The sequence below is a fragment of the Carassius gibelio genome, chromosome A7 (assembly GCF_023724105.1).
Source record: "Carassius gibelio isolate Cgi1373 ecotype wild population from Czech Republic chromosome A7, carGib1.2-hapl.c, whole genome shotgun sequence".
Taxonomy (NCBI): domain Eukaryota; kingdom Metazoa; phylum Chordata; class Actinopteri; order Cypriniformes; family Cyprinidae; genus Carassius; species Carassius gibelio.
In genome coordinates this window covers 30,322,143-30,343,578 of record NC_068377.1, presented here as the reverse complement: position 1 = coordinate 30,343,578, position 21,436 = coordinate 30,322,143, and the positions used below count along the sequence as shown (strand labels likewise).

Sequence of the window (21,436 nt, the reverse complement as noted above, 5' to 3'; positions counted from 1 at the left end):
GATGTAACTCCCTTTGTAATTGTTAATACTTTGTTAAGGCCCACAACTGAAAATTTAATCATTATACAATAATAAAAAATAAAAAAACATGCTTAAAACAGTTTTTCTGAAGGACTTTGTTGTCACTGTCACTACACGATTTCAGTAATTCCTCAAGACGTTAGATGGAGCTATTGACCTCCAAACACGTGATGTTCATCCGTTCACATTTGAGGAAGGGGACAGTTATTGAACTAAAAAACCCTCAGCGATGCATCGGTACTCGGACACCTTCCTCTATCATCTCTATCACATGCGAAAGGTCTGTGCGATCAGACTGAAGACATTCGTGGTGAAGAGCTTGTGAGATGCTTTTGCCGGGAAAACTGTGACGCACCAGCTGACGGAGGTGGCGGACAGCTGTGGAAGATTACGTCGGCATTGCTTGTCTGAGGGACTTTAAAATCCAAATCACAGTATTTGGTGCATCAGTAAAGTCCACTGCTTAATAACAGCTACAGCTATTACGCAAAGACCCACAGAGGTACGTATCAAACTTTTTTGGTCGGATCCAGCCAACCGAATCACTTGGACTGATCGAATCATTCACAAGAATGGATTAGCTTTAGTCTCGTGACAGATAAGTATGATAAATGACAACTTGTTTAGATGATGTATTGTAAAACATCCGAAGGGAAGAAGTGTTATCAGCTACTTCAGCTTATAAAACAGAATACATCAATAACTCGGTCACATTATTGATCTAGCTCTGCAATAATTGACAAACTATCTGATGACTTTAAAGTGTGGTCCATAAAATGAGAGGAACTACTCCGAAGCCTTTATACGATGATGGTGTGGTTATTTTTGTTCATTCATATTTGTTGGCTAGTAAAATGTTTGTGGAACAAGATAAAGGAAGTGGTAACGCGTTAGTGTTTGAACTCTTAGTGAGTTTAACTGTCATCATTTCAGAGAAGTCCAGTCAAAATGCGGTTGACCGAAGCCGCACTGTGCAGGAGGTTAAAAACCGGGAAAAACGGTTGTTACGAATTTTAAGTCTGACAGTGTTTCCTGCACTACTTACTCGATTTATACTTATTCTTACACCACACTTACTCACTCTACAATGTAGAAAGATTGACGAACAAATTTTTAGGCAATCAATAAAAACTATCGTTGCCCGAATCCTGAACGAATGACTCGAATGAACCGATTCTTTTTAGGAATCAGAAACACACACCGCGACCAACGTAGCTCGATTCCTGATCGAATGGTTCGATGGAGCCGATTCTTTTTAGTGAATTAGAAACATTCAGCGTGACCAGCGTAGCTGAACGCTAGACTTGCATGAATCAATTCTTCATATATCATCAATGACCTTCCGCGTGACTAACGTAGTCATTAAAAGTCGTGATAAATACACAATTTACAAGAATTGCATCAGGTTTATTAGTGATTTGTAATATCTGCTCTGTTCAATGTCATAATTTCGCAACAGACTGAGGGCGATAAATGACGAAGAATAAAATTTTTTTTGTTAACTCCCCCTCAGTCCTCTATGACCTTATGTTCTCTCTGCTCTGACAGGGTTGATGATGGACGACGGAGGGTTTTGCAACGGTTACTATCCCAGTGGAAGCAGTGATGATGAGCTGGTGGATATTTCAGATGTCACAGAGAACTTCAGTGAGGATGTCCCGCCTCTGGACCTAGATAACAGAGCGGGTAAGGACACAGGCACTACAGAAGATGATATTAACCAGTTACAGTGGACACGCTGTACCTTTTTAACCTCTTTCTAAGACCTTTATGCTTTTGCATGATTAACTGGTTTGTTTTGATGTTTAGGTTTTTTTGTTGTACAAAAATGTGACATATAAAGCATAGACATTTACAGTTTGAATGGAGTATCACACACAGGTTCTGTAAAACATTGGTCTAGTCTTTCAGCCGTGTCAGTTTGGTGGTTGGGTTTCAGATCACTCTTTTCTCTGCTCAGAGACAGATGATGCTGTGTGTGATGTCACTGACAGACTGTTAATGTACCGGGAAGTTCCTTTTTCATGTTTGTATTTCACAGTCTCTACCTTCTTCCTCTTTTCACTCTTCCTTCTTGTCTGAAAGTCTTATTGTGATGTAACTGTTTTACCTCAACCTTGCAAAGCTTGATATATGGGACCCTGGACCACAAAACCAGTCATAAGTCATAAGATAGGACAATATTTGGCCAAGATACAATTATTTGAAGTTTGGAATCGGAGGGTGCAAAAAAAAAATAATAATATTGAGAAAACCACCTTTAAAGTTGTCCAAATTAAGTTAATAGAAATGCATATTACTAATAAAAAATTAAGTTTTAATATAGTCACAGTAAGAAATGTACAAAATATCTTCATGGAATATGATCTGTACTTAATATCCTAATGAATTTTGGCATAAAAGAAAAATCTATAATTTCTCTACGAATATAACTTAACTTAAATAATGACTTGTGGTCCAGGGTCAAATATGAAGTAGCCTAAATGTCAGAAAATCTAGTTTCTTGGAAATGGAATTGTTTTATACATAAAAAAAATCTAAATAAAGTTTATATTTGTGTGTGTTTTTTAAAAAAAAAATAAGTATCATCTTTGATACAACAGGTTTTTATGGTATAGTATGATATAGTAAGAATATGTTGCTCTTACTTAAGGAAGAAAAAAATATTCAAAGGCCCAAACTGAGGTAAAATATGCAATGTGCAGTTGCTGATATCTAAACGGCCAAAAAGATGAAATTCTGATAGCTTGTAATGTAACTCAGTGAGATCTTTATAACAGTATAGCAGGCTATTTACATAAAATGCATATAAACATCACAATAATATGGATTAGCAAGATGATATTTAAATGACACGATTATCAAAGCTCTGTAGTTCTTTTTATTGTTGGGGGCAAAAAAAATGTAATGCAAGATGATGATGATTGAGAGATATACTAATAAAATCGCCTCCAAAGCCTGTTGTATAATTTTTGATACTGACTCACATTTGAACATTTGTTTTGTGTGTGTGTATATAAAAGGTGTGGATAATCAAGTAATTATCTATTTTGTATCTGCCATGCATGGGATAAAATAAAAAAAAAAGATTCATTTTTTTTTTCATGCAATCTAAGTATTAATTCAGAAAATAACTCCAAGTTGCTAGAAAAATAATAATTAATTTTGAGATGATGAATTCATTATAAAATAATTGTCAATATGTTTTTTCACACTTTTCGTGTTCACATCAAAATTCTCCGTTTATTTTCTCAAAATTATGAGTTGCAGATTACCTTTACCTTTATATATTTATTTTTTTATCCTTTTGGACAAGCTTCTATAAATATTCATTTTGAAATGGATACCAATATAAAAGTTATTCTTAAGTTAACTTTAAAGGTCAGTGAGAGATCAGTGACATTGAGAATATAAGAAGTATTTTGGAGAGTCTAGCTCATGGAGACCGAACCAAATTGTGTCACCTCAGTTCTGTCTCATGTTTACAGCATGCATGATTTGATTAAACTGATAATTGTACGAGGCAGACATGAGTCACTGTGCTAGGCAGGAAATGTAGTTACAGCCACTGTGTGCATTTTACCACTTCTTGTTGAAGTATGAAGCTTGTCAGAACAAGTCACATGACCCATTGCTCAATATTCATACGAATTATGTCAGCACAGTTATCCTTTAAAGATTTTAGCAACGTTTGCATAAGTTCATTTCTGATTTGAACATTTTAAAAACTGAGAGGAAATAGGTTGAAAAATCATTTTAGGTTGAGCTGCTGTTTTTCATGGTGAATGTCTCTATCCTTCTCTTACTCAGTCTTTACTCTTTCTATTAATTTTGGTTTTGTCCTTAACTGGATCAGAAGTGAAAGACCCAACATATCAGATCAAAGTGAACTGAACGAGACTATATACTACAGAAGAAGCACACAGACTCGTTTTACCCAGCTGCTGGTTCCTCTGAAACCCCCACGCTTTAAACATCTTTTCCCCTTTCAAGTTTTTCCGCTTAGTCAAATCAGACTCAAATAATGGTTTATGGGTCAAAGCTTTACTGATGGATGGCAAACGCTTTGATTGCAACATGACCTTCTCTTGCACCTGTAATTAGTAATGAAATATTCTGATAGCAGAGGTTGCACCTTATAGCCAACTGCATTACAAATATCAACATGCTTTTGTGCTTTCAGAGGCCTTGCTTACAACTTGAACCTGAAACTATGGATTTGTGTCACATTGTATTAGAGCCAGTCTAAAGGCCTGGTGTGTTTTGCGTAGTGAGCTGCAGCGGGGAAAGTACATAATCCAATTTATCTTAAACATGAGACATGCTTTATATTAATGGCTTTAAAACAGCTCGTAAGTTAAAATCAGTTGCCCAGTCAGATGCACTGACAGACATGTGCTGACAGATAGGATACTTGCACTTTTTAATGCATTTCAGACTTCAGTGAACGAGCGCGCCAATAAGACCAATAAGCAATTGAATTGGAGTGCAATAATTCTGACTAAAATATACATTTTGCTAAAATATTTATAGGACAATAAATGTGCCATATGAAGAAGTTTAAACCTACGAGTAAGTCTATTTTTATGATTGCACTAACTATAAAGTGACAATTAAAGTAATACAATTTGTCTGTGCTTTTTTTTGTTTTGGTGAATTCTGCATTCAAAAGCATTATTTTGGTTTTTAGAAATTTAATGTTACAATGCTATAATGTAATGTGATTTTAACCCTTTTTGCACGTAATATATAGCATAGCCTACAGGGTTACATCCACTTTATATTTCATATTCTTTAATATGTACATTGTTTGTTGGACAACATTGGGCAGGATGTGATTTTTTTTTTTTTTTTTTAACTACATTTTGACAGAGATATTTTTTTTGGCCATATTGCCCAGCCCTATGTAAACGTAGACAAAAGCAACTTGTCTAGTTATCAATTCCTGTCCAGTGCGATTCAATCACTTAAATCATAGTTCTTGGAATAAAGAATTTTGTGTTTTCAAGGTTAGTCATTGTTTCCAAGTAAACATGCCAAAAGTGCATGTATTGTGTAAACACATGTAACATTCACGGTGTATCCTGTTCTAACTGTCTTGTATTTTGACGTTGACTTCATTCAGTGTTATTTGTGGTCAGCGTTTGAATTCAACTTCAGCCCTTTTCTTTTTGTTGCGTCTGTCTGCATTAGTTCTGACCTGCCAGCAGTATCACACACACTAACAGCTCTGATGGACAATACATTAGTGAACTTGTTGTTATCTGTAATTCCTTTCAGACCACAATGGGAATTGTCCATGATTAACTGGCATTTTATTTGCACAATAGAAAAATGGCATAGGCATGCAATGCTGCACGAAAATATGCAGTGTGTCTGCTGGTTTCCCATGAGAGTTTGTTGTTTTGTCCCTGTAGGCAGCTGTAAGGCAGATTGGAGGCCGTACAGCAGTCCTAAGCTGATAGATCTACTGGATGACACCGTTCCTGCCATTGGCACTTATGAGGACTTCAACACCATCGACTGGGTTCGGGAGAAGTCTAAAGACCGAGATCGGCATAGAGAGGTGAGCAGGTTATTCCACCTGTTTGTGAAACATTACCCCTCAGTTCCTGCTCTAACACCTCATCGTTCTTTCAGATCACCAATAAGAGTAAGCATTCCACCACAGCCTTGCTCTTCAGCATCAGTGATGCCTTTTCCGGCTGGCTTCTGATGCTTCTCATTGGACTCATGTCAGGTCAGCCCACATCTTGCCCACTTCCTGTTGACTTGCCTTCTTAAAAGTCACAAAGTGCCTTGAAAAACAAACTTTTCTTCAACCTGCAACTGAATCACACATGAAAAGTGCTCCTTTTATAATCACTTCAGTTCCGTACAATAGAAGAATAATGGTACGTTTAAAAAAAGTAGAATATATAATTAATTAATATATTATTATAATAGATTTTGCACGTTACTGTTGTTAATAAGTCCATTTTGTATATATCCCAATTCAAGATCAGTGCTTTACTGTCAGATGTGTATTAACAAGAAACTAGATAAAAAAGTTTGTCAAGACAAACTTTAAGTTGGCTTGAGAAAGCCTAGCGTGAAAGTTTTAAGCAGTTGTTGCCTGACTAGAGAGTTTGAAAAAGTTTGAAAAGTTAAGACAGTTTTAAGTTCGATGGCAAGTTACAAGCATGTCACTAGCATGTTTCTAGCATGATTAGCAAGTGACTAGCATGTCGCTAGCATGTTTCTAGCATGATTAGTGTGGTACTAGCATTTACCTAGAATGCTTAGCAAATGATTAGCATGTCACTAGCATCATTAGCAAGTGACTAGCATGTTCCTGGCATGATTAGCAAGTGACTAGCATGTTGCTAGCATGATACTAGCATGTCATTAGTATATTTAGCAAGTGACTAGCATGTTCTTAGCATGATTAGCAAGTGGCTAGCATGTCGTTAACATGATTACAAAGTTACTAGCATGTAGCTAGCATGTTTCTAGTATTTTTAGCAGGTTACTGGCATGTTGCTAGCATTTTTGTAGCATGATTGGCAGGTGACTAGCATGTTGTTAGCATGATTATTAAGTTGCTAGCATGTCGCTAACATGTTTCTACCATTATTAACATGTTCCTAGCATGATTAGCATGTTAGTAGCATGTTCAGCAAGTGACTAGTATGCCGCTAGCATGTTTAGCCAGTTACTTGCATGTCAATAGCATGTTTCTAGCATGATTAGCATGTGACTAGCATGTTTCTAATATTATTAGCATGTTGCTAGGATGGATGGATAGATGGATAGATGGATAGATAGATAGATAGATAGATAGATAGATAGATAGATAGAAAAAGTCAGATGATAGATAGATAGATAGATAGATAGATAGATAGATAGATAGATAGATAGATAGATAGATAGATAGATAGATAGATAGATAGAAAAACTCAGATGATAGATAGATAGATAGATAGATAGATAGATAGATAGATAGATAGATAGATAGATAGAAACAGTTATTAGATAGATAGATAGATAGATAGATAGATAGATAGATAGATAGAAACAGTTATATGATAGATAGATAGATAGATAGATAGATAGAAATGTCAATATTATTATAAATTACACTTATTATTGTCAAAATATTATTATAAATTACACTTGTTATTGTCAAACAATAGTAATTTTATGATTTAATTATTTTTATTTTTAATACCTGCACAACCCCAAGCGCTACCAAATCTGCTCCTGGCGACCTGAGTATAGAAGCATATGTCTGACATAAAAAAAAAAATTCTAATTATTAAAAAATGTTTAACATATGAAATCATAAATAATAATAAAAAGATGACCACAATTTAGAATTGCTGTTAATAATTATGCTGTTGTATCTCTTAATGAATTTGTGTGTCGTAATTGTTTTTATGACTGTAAAAGTTATAACTTTCCAAAGCATGATTTGTGTTTGTGTGTGTGTGTGTGTGTGTGTGTGTGTGTGTTTGTCAGAAATGGGCTTCCATATAAAACTAAATTCCTATTCAAGTACACAACACATCACACAGCATTTGTGACATAGGGAGAGTAATGATACCTCAGATGTTGATGAGAGGTGATATTACTTTTCTTTGCTGTCAGATCTATGATTTTAGACTGGTGGACAACAAAAAAATTGAAAAATTTAATAAACTTGCATTGAAGAAAGGTACTAGTGTCATATCTAGGAGCCAGAATATCACAGAAACTTGAGGATGAGCTTGGGCCAGTAAGCAACCACTGAGTTGTGTGCTAAAATCTGCACTGAACAAACACATACCAACACTCTGGCAAACTCCTATAAAACCCGAGCATTGTGATGGATAGTTTGCATTGGACAAACACCACTTACATTCCCTTTAAAAAAATTTAAAAGCAGTGATTGTGTATGATGTGAACTGAAGGATTTTTGTCCCCCGTCTCACCCCTCACCAGGAGCCTTGGCTGGAGGTATAGACATTGCTGCCCATTGGATGACGGACCTTAAAGAGGGCGTGTGCCTGAATGGGTTCTGGTTTAATCACGAGCACTGCTGCTGGGCGTCCAATGAGAGCACTTTTCACGAAAGAGACAAGTGTCCCCAGTGGAGAACGTGGGCAGAACTCATGGTTGGCGTCAGTGAGGTGGGTTCAGGCACATTGCGTGACAGAGATCCATGTTACCAGAGCAAGAGTACAATAAAAAGAGGAGAATATTGCATGAGCAATCATTTCATCGTTATGGTGTGGTTTACGGCTTTGAATCAAGTTTTGCATATTTTTTTCAAGTGACAGTGCAAACATTTGTGGTTATTGTTTTCGTGAAACATCACATTGTTACTGACATGTTTGACGGATGAAGAACAGATGTATGTTTCCTTTTTATTTTCTGTCTGATTATTGTAATAAGTGTTTTCCTGTTTAGTAGAATCCAAGATTTACAGGCCTGTTTAGCTCAAAGATTTTCAAATAAATGCATGACAAAGTGTTTTGCAAATTCGAAATGAAATGAGTTCCAAGTGCCTCTCTTCACTCTGGATTACAGTTCTTTGCTTGTCGCTGGTGTTGGGATGTATGTACTACCGTTCAGACGTTTGGGGGCTGTCAAATTTTTAATATGCTTTTAAATTAGTAATTGTTTTATGGTTGCCAATGGTTAACTTGCATCACTTATTTAAAAATCCAGTAGTGGTCCATGATCCTGCAGAAACCATTCTAAGCTGCTGATTTGGTGCTCAACAAACAATTCGTCTTGTCTGTTGAGCAGTTTAATTTTGGGGAAAAACAATGACACTTTTTTTCAGGATACTCGTATTTGAAATAAAATAGTTTATATCATTAGAAATGTCTTCGCTGACACTTTTGATCAATTTAATGTGTCCCTTATATTTTCAAATATCTGACTGACCCCAAACTTCTTTTTGGTAGTGTATATTATACACACCCTTGTGGTACAAAGAGAAAGCTACAATATTCTTTTTGGAAAAGTGAAAATAAAAAACAATTTAATGTATTTCACTAAAAATTATATATATATATATATATATATATATATATATATATATATATATATATATATATTTTTTTTTTTTTTTTTTTTTACTATAAAAAAAAACTGGCAGTATATGTTTAAATTGAAACTTATTCACATATCCTGAATTTTAGCAGCCTTTTTAAAAGTAATTTCTGTAGATATTTTTTTAGGATGCTGTCTTGCATAAATAATGCTAGGCATTATTTTAAAGACTTTTAAACCAACATATCATTGGGGAGGGAGCTTCAAGCCTTAATTAGGATGTATGCCTCCTCAAATCTAACAGTATTCAAATTCAATTTTTTTTTATTGTTTTTTAGACCCAAAATTCTGAATCAGGGTTTCATGTGGAATGTAAGAACAATTGTGGCCTCTTAACTCTAGATATTTCCTGCAGGGGGTGTCAGTGTATAAGATCCTTATGTTTCTCTCGTTTCCTGTGTGTGTCCTGCAGCAGGGTGGTGTAAATGTGCTGAATCATTTCATGTATGTGAGCTGGGCTCTTCTCTTCGCCTTCCTGGCTGTGATTCTTGTGAGAGCTTTCGCCCCTTACGCTTGCGGTTCAGGAATACCAGAGGTGAGATGATCCTCAAACGCTCACACACACAATGCATCATGCATCTTTCCCCAACAAACCACTCCTTCTAGGACTTTTCTGTTTTGTCACTTAAGCTTCACATTAGTTGTGACTTCAGAACCCCCCCCCCCCCATTAAGTAGTAGCCACTTTATACCTCAAACTCTTTCTTCAGGTTAATTTCAAACTGTCTGAGTAAAGTGAGATGGTGAATGGACACAAACAGTTGGATCGAGATTATATCTGTATATTGCACCGTTTTCGACAGTTCCACAGTTGCACCGTTTTCGACAGTTCCACAATTTTCTGTAATGTTTTCAGATGTTCAAAACGTTTTCAGATGTTCGACCACAATTGCTTACCCTGGCAGAGAGAACAATGAAGGGCTTTCTGTCAGAACCCCATGTTAGATTATTGTAGTTGTACTACTGATTTAAATTCATGTGGAGGAGTTGTTAGAAGAGAGACATTTCTAATGCCTTTTTCTAAAACGGTCCATTAAGTGCTGTTTATATGCCAAGAATAACTGCTTAACCTGCGTTCTTTAACTTGTGGTCGGGAAAATGATTTTGAATCCTGACTAACCAGTCTTTAATTCTTGCAGATTAAGACCATCCTGAGTGGCTTTATAATTCGGGGTTACCTGGGGAAGTGGACTTTGATCATAAAGACCGTCACACTTGTGCTGGCCGTCTCGTCTGGCCTCAGTCTGGGGAAGGAGGGTCCGCTGGTTCATGTAGCCTGCTGCTGCGCAAACATCCTCTGCCATTTCTTCACCAAATACCGTCGAAATGAGGCCAAGAGACGAGAGGTTAGTGGAACCGGGAGATAAGGAGAGGAGTGATGGAGAGATAAGGGAGAGGGGAGTGTGGGATAGACTGACGGAAAAGTAACAAAGTATTTTGCGACTTGGATCAAAACTTGTAATGTAATACGCTGATATAAGCCTCTTGGCTTGGTCTCTGTTAAGTGATGTGCTGGAAGTTTCCAGTGCCAATTTGGTAATAGAAATGGCGAACAGACAAGGCTTTTTCTAGACTATCCAGGGTGATGTATAATTCATTTTTCTTGAATTTAGGATGGTGAATGTGCTCTTTATTTTATTTTACTTGGGAAATAAGAATGCAATGGAATGTAAATGAGTAAATATCAGTTTTTGTTTGTGTATCAGGTGTTGTCTGCAGCATCTGCAGTGGGAGTGTCTGTAGCATTCGGTGCTCCCATTGGAGGGGTGCTTTTCAGTTTGGAAGAGGTAAGCATTTTTTATTTTATTTCTGTAGACCTTTCATAAACATTGATTCTTGTATATTTCTGAATTGAATGTTTATGTTTTTTTTTTTTGTTGTTTTTTTTTACCTTTTGGAAAGGTTATTAAACAGTCAGCTAAGTAAACCCAAAATGAACCCAGATGGGATCAGGGATCATTTAGAGGGGGTTATTTCAAGATAATGTCCAACTAAGTGTCTCGGTATAGAAAAGAATCACCCCCTTTAAAATAATCCCATTGTGTTGTTTTTTGTTGCGGACACATTTTTTGTTTTATCCAGCTGTATTTAGATATAACAGCAACTTGTCAGAAAAATAAAAAAACAGATTCACACTGTGTTGGAAAAAGGATCACCCGCCCCATCCTAAAATTGACTCAATCATGTGCATCTAATCACCTTCTCAATGGCACACAAAGCCATTTAACTTTCAACTGCAATCCGCTGTGGTCATTTTGATTGGCTCAGCATGAAAAGAGCGTTTCTTGGAGCGTTTCAGTCCTTGGTCGTGCAACTGAAGCAAACGATCAACTATGGGTGGCAAGGCACTGTCAGAAGATAAGGTTTTTTATTTTTTAATGTTCTATTTATACTTACCAAGGTTGCGTTTATTTACAAGATACAGTAAAAACTGTAATATTGTTTAACATTATTATAAGTAAAAGTAAACAAAAATTGTGATCCATTTTTTTTAAGTCTCTGATGAATATAAAGTTCAGTAGGACCACCTTATAGCCTTAGTGTCACTTTTGATCCACTTAACGTGTCCATAATGAGTAAGTGTTAATTTTTTACTGACCCCAAGTTTTTTTTTAACAGTTGTGTTTGCTGAATTATAAATAAACTGTGAAAACATCAGCTGAATGTTCTTTGAACATCTGACAGTGACCGTATTTCTCATGCATTTCTATTTCAGGTCAGCTACTACTTCCCTCTGAAGACTCTGTGGCGTTCGTTCTTCGCTGCTCTGGTCGCAGCATTCACCCTTCGCTACATTAATCCCTTCGGCAACAGCCGACTGGTCCTTTTCTACGTGGAGTTCCACACTCCTTGGCATCTTCTAGAACTCATCCCTTTTGTGCTTCTGGGCATCTTCGGTGGGCTTTGGGGTGCTTTCTTCATTCATGCTAACATTGCTTGGTGCCGTCTCCGTAAGAACACCCGTCTTGGCCACTACCCTGTCATTGAGGTTCTGGTGGTCACCCTGCTCACAGCGTTGCTGGCGTTCCCAATCGAGTACACTCGGATGAGCAGCAGCGAACTGATCTCTGAGCTGTTTAATGACTGTGGTCTGCTGGACTCATCCAAACTCTGCAACTACACCGTCAACAGTGGAAGCACATCTGGAAGTGTTAATGCCACTGCCGCTAATGGTCTGGGGGCTCGGCTGGCGGGACCAGGTCTCTATACAGCTATGTGGCAGCTAGCTCTTGCTCTGGTCTTTAAGATGCTCATCACTGTGGCTACATTTGGCATGAAGGTAACAGACCTAGATGTGTTTGTGAAGGCAAAACCGAATATCGGGGCAGTTCGGAGAATAAAACCACAAAATAAGTTAATATAATGGTTTTATACAATAACTCCACAAATTGACTATGGTACAATATGATTTTGGAAAGGTTTTTAGTTTCATGGCTTTGTCATGTGACAACAATATGGTTTCCTAAATGTTGGTAAAGTGGGCTTTTTTAACTCAGAAACTGAGTAATTATTATGCCCGTTTCAGCCTTGTAATGAGGAAAAATAATATGAAATATTATGGCTCTGCCATCTTTATCTATTAATTATGTTTTGTTCCTTGTTCTCTCTCCAGGTGCCTTCTGGTTTATTCATCCCTAGTATTGCGGTGGGGGCTATAGCAGGCAGACTTCTTGGAGTGGGCATGGAGCAGCTAGCCGTACACAACCACGAACGGGACATTTTGAGAGGCTGGTGCTCTCCAGGGGCAGACTGCATCACGCCGGGCCTGTATGCCATGGTGGGCGCAGCAGCCTGTCTGGGTGAGGGGTGATCCAGATGTGAAAATCTACTGAACATTCATTTTCCAGATGTTTTATTTTTCACTTCGCAACCAAACTGCCCTGCACAGTCTTTCATGCAGAAGCATTTAATGGTGGCTTTCAGGAGCAACGTAGCCTGACCTTGCTTAGTCATTGACTCTATTGACATATTTCCTTCATACATTCTAATAACTTGCATAAGACTGTTAAATCACTATATCTAGCTATAATCTTGCTGAATTTTCAAATTAGCAAGCAAGCATTTTTTCTTTTCCTTGCTAGGTGGTGTGACCCGTATGACCGTCTCTCTGGTGGTCATTATGTTCGAGCTGACGGGAGGTTTAGAGTACATTGTGCCCCTCATGGCTGCCACCATGACCAGCAAATGGGTCGCTGATGCTCTGAGTCGCGAGAGCATTTACGAGGCCCACATCCGCCTCAATGGTTACCCTTTCCTGGGGGCCAAAGAAGAATTCCACCACAAGACTCTTGCCACGGATGTGATGCGGCCGCAGCGGAGCGACCCGCCACTGTCTGTGCTGACGCAGAGCAGAATGACTGTCGAGGAGGTGGAGAGACTCATCGCAGACACCACCTACAGCGGCTTTCCTGTGGTTATCTCACAGCAGTCTCAGAGATTGGTGGGCTTTGTGTTGAGGAGGGATCTGGTCATATCCTTAGGTGAGTGTCTTTTTATTAGTCGCTCCACATATTTACTGTTTTTTTTCTTTGACTTAGAAAACCCTGTAAATAAAGTGTGTACAAGGGCAGTCCCGAAAGTATCCAGCCATGTAATATGAAAAATAAGAGATGAAAAATGTAGTAGGATGCTTTTCCAAACCTTATAAGTAGTTTATATAAACACACACACACACACACACGTTTGTTTTTGTGAAAAGTGGGGACATCCCATAGATGTAATGGTTTTTATACTGTAGAAACTGTATATTCTATCGCCCTTCACCAACCCTAACCCTCACAGGGAACTTTGTGCATTTTTACTTTCTTAAAAAAACTCATTCTGTATGATTTATAAGCATTTTGAAAAATGGGACATGGGTTATGTCCTCATAAGTCACCCTCTCCTTGTAATACCTGTTTCATACCCATGTCATTATACAAAGTTGTGTCCTGATATGTCACACAAACAAGAGCACACACACACACACACACAAAAACATACTTCAATTCAAAAGGTTATGGTCAGTTCTTTGAAAGAAACCAATATTTTCATTAGTGTTCAAAACCATTGTGCTGCTTAATATTTTTGAGGAAACATAAGTGTAATATAAAAATATAAAGTGTAAAATTATTTTTTACAATATTTCTAGGTTGTATATTGCTCTCTGTTAAAAGTTACTTGCAGGCCATCATGACATCAGTAGGAGTCTAAACCAAGCCAAGTGACTATAAAGCAACCGACCACATTCTGAAAGCAATTTTTTTTCTTCTTGCTACTAAATGTCTCAAACCAAACCCTTGATTATCAGTCGAAGAGTTGATACCACAGAGATTTTGTCAGCCTGGCGCCTTGTAAGTGCAACTTTGTTTCTGGATGACTGATTAAAAACCAGTGTGCCCTGAATCCAAGACATTTTAGAGCGGTCCGCCAATCAGATTGGAACCAGTGATTCCAGCCAGTTCCTGCCAGTTTTGTGTGCAATATGATGATTTCTGAACCATCCATGGGCTGCCACAGAAGTGTGGTTAATTAACCCTTGTTGTAATTGATAGATTAGTTGAGTTTATCCAGCTAATATCCCTGTGTTTTTTTCCCCTCAATCATCTTAGAAAATGCACGGCGGTATCAGGAGGGTGTAGTCAGCGTGTCTGCTGTCCTGTTCACTGAATGTGATCCGCCCGCGTTACCCAGCGCTCCTCCTGCAGTCAAACTGCGCAGCATCTTGGACCTCAGCCCCTTTACGGTCACGGTTCACACGCCCATGGAAATCGTGGTGGACATCTTCCGCAAGCTCGGCCTGCGGCAGTGCCTCGTCATTCAGAATGGGTGAGTCTGTCGACATGCATGATTTATATAACTATGTGGTCTCTTTAAAGAATTAGATGAGATGCCAATGTAGAAGATTTTAGTTTTCTCCCATGGGAAGCAGAATGAAGCTGTAATTTAGTTTTTGCCATCTCAAGCTAGATTCGACCGGGCCAAGGAGAAATACACAGCATTTTAGTGATCATGTCTCATTTCTAGCTGTATGAACGCAGGTCTGACTGAAAGATTTTAATCTCAGCTCTAAAGTTACACATTAGTTCTCTTTCAAAACCTAGTGAGCTACCAAGCATTAAAGGCAACATGTGGCAGCAACACTACCTAACCTTCTGAGATACAGATTTGGACAGCATCTGAGACGGCTAGAACCTAGAATAGCTTGTAAAAAGTGTGATTTTTAGAACTGGAAATTGTGGAAAATTTATAAAACCTTGCACATATTTCATAATTGATATAATTTTATAGTAATATCAAGTGTAGTTGTATTATTCTATTTCTATAGTCCTAGTTTCTTTAAAAAAAAATAATAAAAAAAAATAAAAAAAAGCTTTGTCAGTAAAGCAGAACTACCATAAATATCTTGATGGGCCTAGGAATATTATCTTTGACAGTGAGGGACCTGGGAGTTGTTCAGATGTTAGAACCACTGCTAAAGTACAACAAAAATTAGTACAACTAAATAGGTTAGCTTAGCACCATGCTAATGTCATTATCTGTTGGAATCAATTGAGTCAACTCTCCCATATCTGTGTCTTTGCTGCCCATGTTGAGCATTTCAAATCAGAAATGTATAAGGTTCAACATCAGTTCGAATGTTGCCTTGAGGGCTGTTCATGATTTGCAGTGTCAAAAGTCAGCCAACTAGGTTTAAGAACAGAGCTGTTGTCTCGAATTTGCAGTTAAACTATGTTCGTTAAACCTTATGTAAATAGACACCAGCCCAAGCAGGAGGGCTGTCGTAGCTCAGCCTTTGCTCTTCTTTGATGGGGGCCTTTATACTTATAAAAGTCCACATTGAGTTTTTTTGTTGTGTTTTTGTTTCCACATGTCCTTTCTCATATGAGTGCTCCCTATTATATTTGTTCAAAACAGCTGAAGCTGATTCCTCCTGGAGTTCTTTTAAAGTGTGCGTTTTAATCCGGTCCCGATGTTGAGTGAATCAACGTGGCTGTTTCTCAATGCCTGTGATCCACCCTTCAAGTCTATCTAGGACAATAAAAGGAAATGACATAATATAAAAAGAGTGCGTGTGTGTGTGTTTTCAGTCTTCTCTAAGAACATGTGGCATTGAATCTTTACACAAACGCAGTCTCTCTCATGCATATGCTAACTAGGACCATCTGTTCAATAATTGTCTGTTTGATTTGTGTGTCTTGACAGATCAATGATCTGTATTAATTAAAAACAAGAATCCCTTTTCTCCCTCTCTTTCTGTCACTCACTCAGGCGTTTGCTGGGAATCATCACTAAAAAGGACATTCTTAAACACATGGCGCAGATGGCCAACAGAGACCCGGAATCAATCCTCTTCAACTGAAGACTCTTAAGACTGAACGGACAGGATAAACTGACTCCTGCACACACACACACACACAGAGGGCTGAATCATCCTGCGATGATGCTGACAGTGGTAGGACTCTGTGTCACTGAGGTACTGCTATATAGAGTGGTCTGAGAGTGGCCTAAGGCAGCTTTTCGCAGCTCCAGAAGTGGACATGTTCAGACAGGAGCTGTTTATCCTGTCCGGAGGCTACAGAGACAGCAATGTGAGAAATGCTGTCCCCTCACACCTGTGACCCTCATAAAAGCTGATCTGAATTGTTGCCATCAGGACTTGCTGCATGTGGACCAAATGCTTTTCCTGTCTGCATTTATATTTAAATTTGGGGATCAACGACTTCTTCTTTTTTGTGTTCTTTATTCGTTTATGGTGCTTTACTTTACTAAAAGTAGCTTGAACTAACTTTCCACGGTTGCTAGTCTCTCAGGCTTGTCTGGGTTGCTGGTTTTGGGGAATTTTGGGTATTTATTGGGCTGGGAGACCCAACTGACTGAGACCAGCCAACAAAAGGTAGCTTAAGCTATTATTAAGCAGGATTTCCATCCCTGGAGTGACGTTTGACCTGGAGAGGAACTTCAGAAGGGTGAGAACATTCCTGAGATGATCTGGCAAACGTGCGTTAAGGGTGTCTTGTCTGAACCTGTGTGTCGAACGATCCCTGTGGGAAGATGTGTGTCGCCTTTTGTCAAAGTGCAGTGAGATTTGGTGTATCATATTGAAAAGTCATACAGACGCACTTACTTTTTCTCATTTATGCATATTAGCTAAACGCCGCCAGTAGTGCTGTTCCTCTATTTCTCACTCTAAAGAAGGAAGTTTTGAAGATAACGCGCCACTTTTGAAGCGTTTATATATGACTTCAACAAGACAGAAGTCAATGTTGATTTTTATTGTGGATAGTGCCTTAAAGGAATGGTTCATCCAGAAATTCTGTCATTTACTCACCCTTTTAATGTTCCAAATCTGTATGATTATTTTATTCTTCTGTAAAACCTAAAATAATATATTCTTTTGAGAGAGTCTTAGTGGGGGCTTTTGTCGATTGCAGTGATTGCAACTGAAACTGTTTGGTTACCAACATTCTTCAAAATCTGTTCTTTTGTGTTCTGCAGAAGAATACAAAGTCATACTGTTTTGGAACAACATAAGGGTAAACAGATGACAGAATTTTCTTTTTTGTATGAAATATGCCTTCAACAGTTATGTTGAAGTGCCCTGGTTCTCCCTTTGTCATTCTGCTATTACAACAAGCTATTTGGTCTTACCAGTGGCATATGATTTCCAAAAGTTTGTAGTGGCTGCTAAACAACTGATTTCCACTCAGCTTCCCAAATGAACCAAGCTGCAGTTCCTGTGTGGCACCACCAGGCGACACTAACTCACAGACTGTTCATTCTGGACATTGTGCACCATCTGATTGATTCTTGGCCCGGTTCGCTTGCTGGGTGTGTTGCGGCATTCTCTCATGTCATTACAGTTGGGACTCCTTACATTTCTATGCTCACAGTGAGCACCTGGGCCCCTCCGTTCCTTCATCCATCACCTCGCTGTCCTTCTCATGTAACCAAGCTATCATCCTCAGACAACCTCAGCGAAGCATCTCCAGGCAACTCCCTTGTTTGTCCGTGAGGACCCAATCATGACATAACAAGATCCTCCCTGTAGTGAAAGGGAAACACTCATACTGTAGTCCTCTTCCTTGCTCGACTTTTATCTCTGTGCATTTTAAAACCTCCACCCTCTAGTTTAGTGCATGGTATTTTTCCCCTGCATTGGCATTTGGGTGGTTTATGACCTATTAAAGGCATTTGATTCTTTTCGTGCCTGTTCTAAATGCTCTTTCCCTACTCGCTGTAATTCCCGAGAGCTGGATTAGGGGCAGGGAGGTCGTGGAGGGCTATTGTTCCCATTCGCTCCTGCTCGTCTGGGCTCCCGGTCGCCAGGATGTCCCCCGACCGCTTCCCTTAAGCACCGTCACGCAGCTCCGACCGCCTTCCACTCTTAGAAAGACAATTTCCGGTCCAGTCTTTAAACAACGGGCGATTCTGAACTATATAATAGAGCAGGGGAAAAAAGAAATTCTTGCGCTGTGATTATTGAAAGAAAAAGGTGTGTGTATGTGTGTGAATATTTGTTTGTGGGGCCATAGGGGTGTTGGAAGGAGAGATTACGCTTTTCTCTTTTGCCTTCCGTGGAAAACTTCGAAATATGGGAGGAGGGAGAGCAGAAAAGATTAATTAAACAGTGTTCACTGGTCAGTGGAGGGAGCGTTTCACAAAGGTCCCCTCTGTGTCACAAGGGGGGGTTATTGGAAAGACTTGGCATGAAGGACTTTCACTCATTCCTGCAATCCGGGTGGGTGCTGAGCCTCTTTGAGCTGTAACCCAATACTCGATTGGTGCAGAAGGACCCAGGCCAGGACAGGACCAAATGAAATGGGCAAGGACATGCAACAGACCTCCTATGTTCTTATCTACAGAACGTAGGCTTACAGAACGCAACTTTTCAACTCAGGAAGCAGCATGTAAACAGCTGTTATTTGGTGTCTACTTGCCTTTTTCTATGCAAACAGTTTAGGGCTGAGGACAAATGCTTAACCTAAGTAAATTGCTTTTACAGGTGTCAATGAGCATGTATATCCAAAGAAAACTGTTTTTTGTTTTGTTTTTGCCAAAAATACTATACGGTTATTACCAAATTTATTCTAAAGCACTTATCGGAGATGAAGTATGTGTCCATTTTATGGATAAGAGATGTTAGCTTTAATAGGTATTTATTTGCACACAAATGTTTTCCATTACAGTATTTGTATGTCTGTGCTTATATCATATTGTCAAAAGAACTTTTGTCCATTTGAAGAGACCTGAATGATGCATTCCATGCAGACTGCATTCATCTGGAGGTCAAAAAGTATGTTTATGTATTAAATATAAATATAATGGCTTATGGCTTCAAGTTTTTGGTTTATCTTACATACTCAAAGACTCCAGGACTTGAAAATTCCAGAAATATTAGCATTCACCCCCAACCCAGAATCCCAATAGACTCTGGTGGCTGTAGAAACAGATCCACGCTGGTTCGTGTTCAGTGTGGTATTTGAAGGAAATCGCTGAGGGTCTCTTAAAACGCCACAGGATTGTGGGTGAGTCTCATCTATTGCTTCAGAACTTTTTTTTTCCCCACAACTTTTGAAGGCCAATGTTTTAATAGCTATTCTTTTGCAACTTTATTATCAGGAATATTGTCTTTTGAAAAAGCACAAATGCTTTTTAAAGTAGCAACAATGTGAAATGATCTGTCTAGGGCGTGTTTTTGCTTGTTTTTTTTTTTTATTGTTCACAGATGACTTCGAGAATAATTGTACATGGATCTGTAAACAAAACACACCCTTAATTCTTCAGCTCAGGTTCATTGTGCTTGTAGCGTTTGTTAAAAAAAAACACTGCTTTTATGTAGCGCATTACTTATCCTGTGCCATTTTAAGATGGGTAACGTATGGAAGTCTGTTTCTGGGTCGGAGTTGAAGAAATAATGTAATTGCAATGATTTCGGTCGCATTCGTTTCTCACAATCTGATACTATATCTCGAAATGTGAGATAGCTACAACTTTGACTTAACATCTTACATTTGTTCCTATATATCACATAATTTATTTGAGCCTTTCTCTCTTATTTTATTTGAAACTGGCCTCATTTCAGTGTCTCAGACAGGAGAGGAGATGGCTATGGGACTGAGGGATGATGATTGTCTCTCAGGAAGGAGGTGATCCAGCCCCGCCGCCGCTCTCCCTGTGCCAGCTGTCCCATTTGTTTACTTGTGTTTACTCTTTTTATGAGATAAGTGAATCCTGTGTGTGTGTGTGTGTGTGTGTGTGTGTGTGTGTGCTGAGATGTTTCGATTCGGAGAGCATTTTGATTCTTGTGACATTCCAGTGTTTTCTGGTGGATTCTGGGTATTGGGGAGGACAAGGTTGGGTTTGTGAATAGGAATGCCTGGTGGTCTTCATGAATGGCAGAAAAGTTTTAACGATGACACATATGAGTGACGGATTGCTTGGGAGCGCTGGCAAGGGGAATGTGTGATGGAGTGTTTCAGTTGATGTGAGTGAGGGTAGATATGCTCAGGGTGTGTGTGGCCACATCTAATAGTGAATAGATTGGTGTGTGTGGTCAACGCTGATTTAGTAAAATGGTGTGCTTGTGAGTGTACTTTCTTTTTCCTTTTTTGATGGTGAGACATCAGGATCCTAAGCAGACGTGAGAATGATGGTGACTCGTAGTTGGTTGTCTAGAAGACAGAAGATGCTTGGATCTGAGTGCATACACTTTTATGTGGGTTTTCATATGACAAAATATCCCTTAAAGGGAAGGCCCCAGTGGTGAGTATATGCTTCGTAAGCAAGAGTCGTTATATATCTGGCATTGTATTTTAAGAGCTTTGTTTATCTTGGCCATAGTGCAAAGATAAAAAAAATTGTGAAATATTGTAAAATGTCAGAAGCCTTGCCAACTGGTTGAAATTGTCAATTGGTAAAGTGGTTTGTTAATTGAACAAACTAACTTCCAGTCAATTAGTGGAGATACTAATAATAAATTTGCATCCTACTTACCTGATTTTTAGCAAAGTAGTAATTACTACATGGTGAGCATTATGTATTACATTATGTAATATTATTGAGACATGCTTAAGAGGTTTGCAATGTGATCCCACATTTTGAAATCATGTCCTGTTCATAAATAAAATATATAAATTATTTGTTATTGTTTTTTTAATAATTGTTTCTGAGAATTTAATACACACACACACACACACACATAATAAATATAGTGCATAAAAAAGTATCTTATACTCACCAAGAACACATTTAACCAAAATAAAAACATAGATAATTTTTTGTTTCTATTTAAATACATTTTAACATGTAATTTATTCCTGTGATGCCAAAACTGAAATTTCATTAGTCTTCAG

The 21,436-nt window shown here is 38.4% G+C and overlaps 1 protein-coding gene across 4 annotated transcripts; it reads left to right on the top strand.

Moving 5' to 3' along the window:
• The first annotated feature begins 166 nt into the window (after positions 1-166).
• Positions 167-21,221, top strand: LOC128017158 (H(+)/Cl(-) exchange transporter 5-like). 4 transcript variants are annotated; one of them, XM_052602399.1, is made up of 13 exons: positions 167-523; positions 1,570-1,707; positions 5,439-5,587; positions 5,662-5,761; positions 7,984-8,171; positions 9,515-9,637; positions 10,241-10,447; positions 10,808-10,888; positions 11,818-12,381; positions 12,715-12,901; positions 13,184-13,582; positions 14,693-14,909; positions 16,353-21,221. In XM_052602399.1, exons 2-13 carry the CDS (start codon positions 1,575-1,577, stop codon positions 16,441-16,443), a joined length of 2,439 nt encoding a protein of 812 aa, XP_052458359.1. In that variant the 5' UTR covers positions 167-523; positions 1,570-1,574; the 3' UTR covers positions 16,444-21,221. The 4 variants fall into 4 exon arrangements, with proteins under 4 accessions (XP_052458359.1, XP_052458358.1, XP_052458357.1 ...); XM_052602398.1 differs by having other exon boundaries at positions 192-523; positions 9,518-9,637; XM_052602397.1 differs by lacking the exon at positions 167-523 and having other exon boundaries at positions 530-1,707.
• The last annotated feature ends 215 nt before the right edge of the window (positions 21,222-21,436 follow it).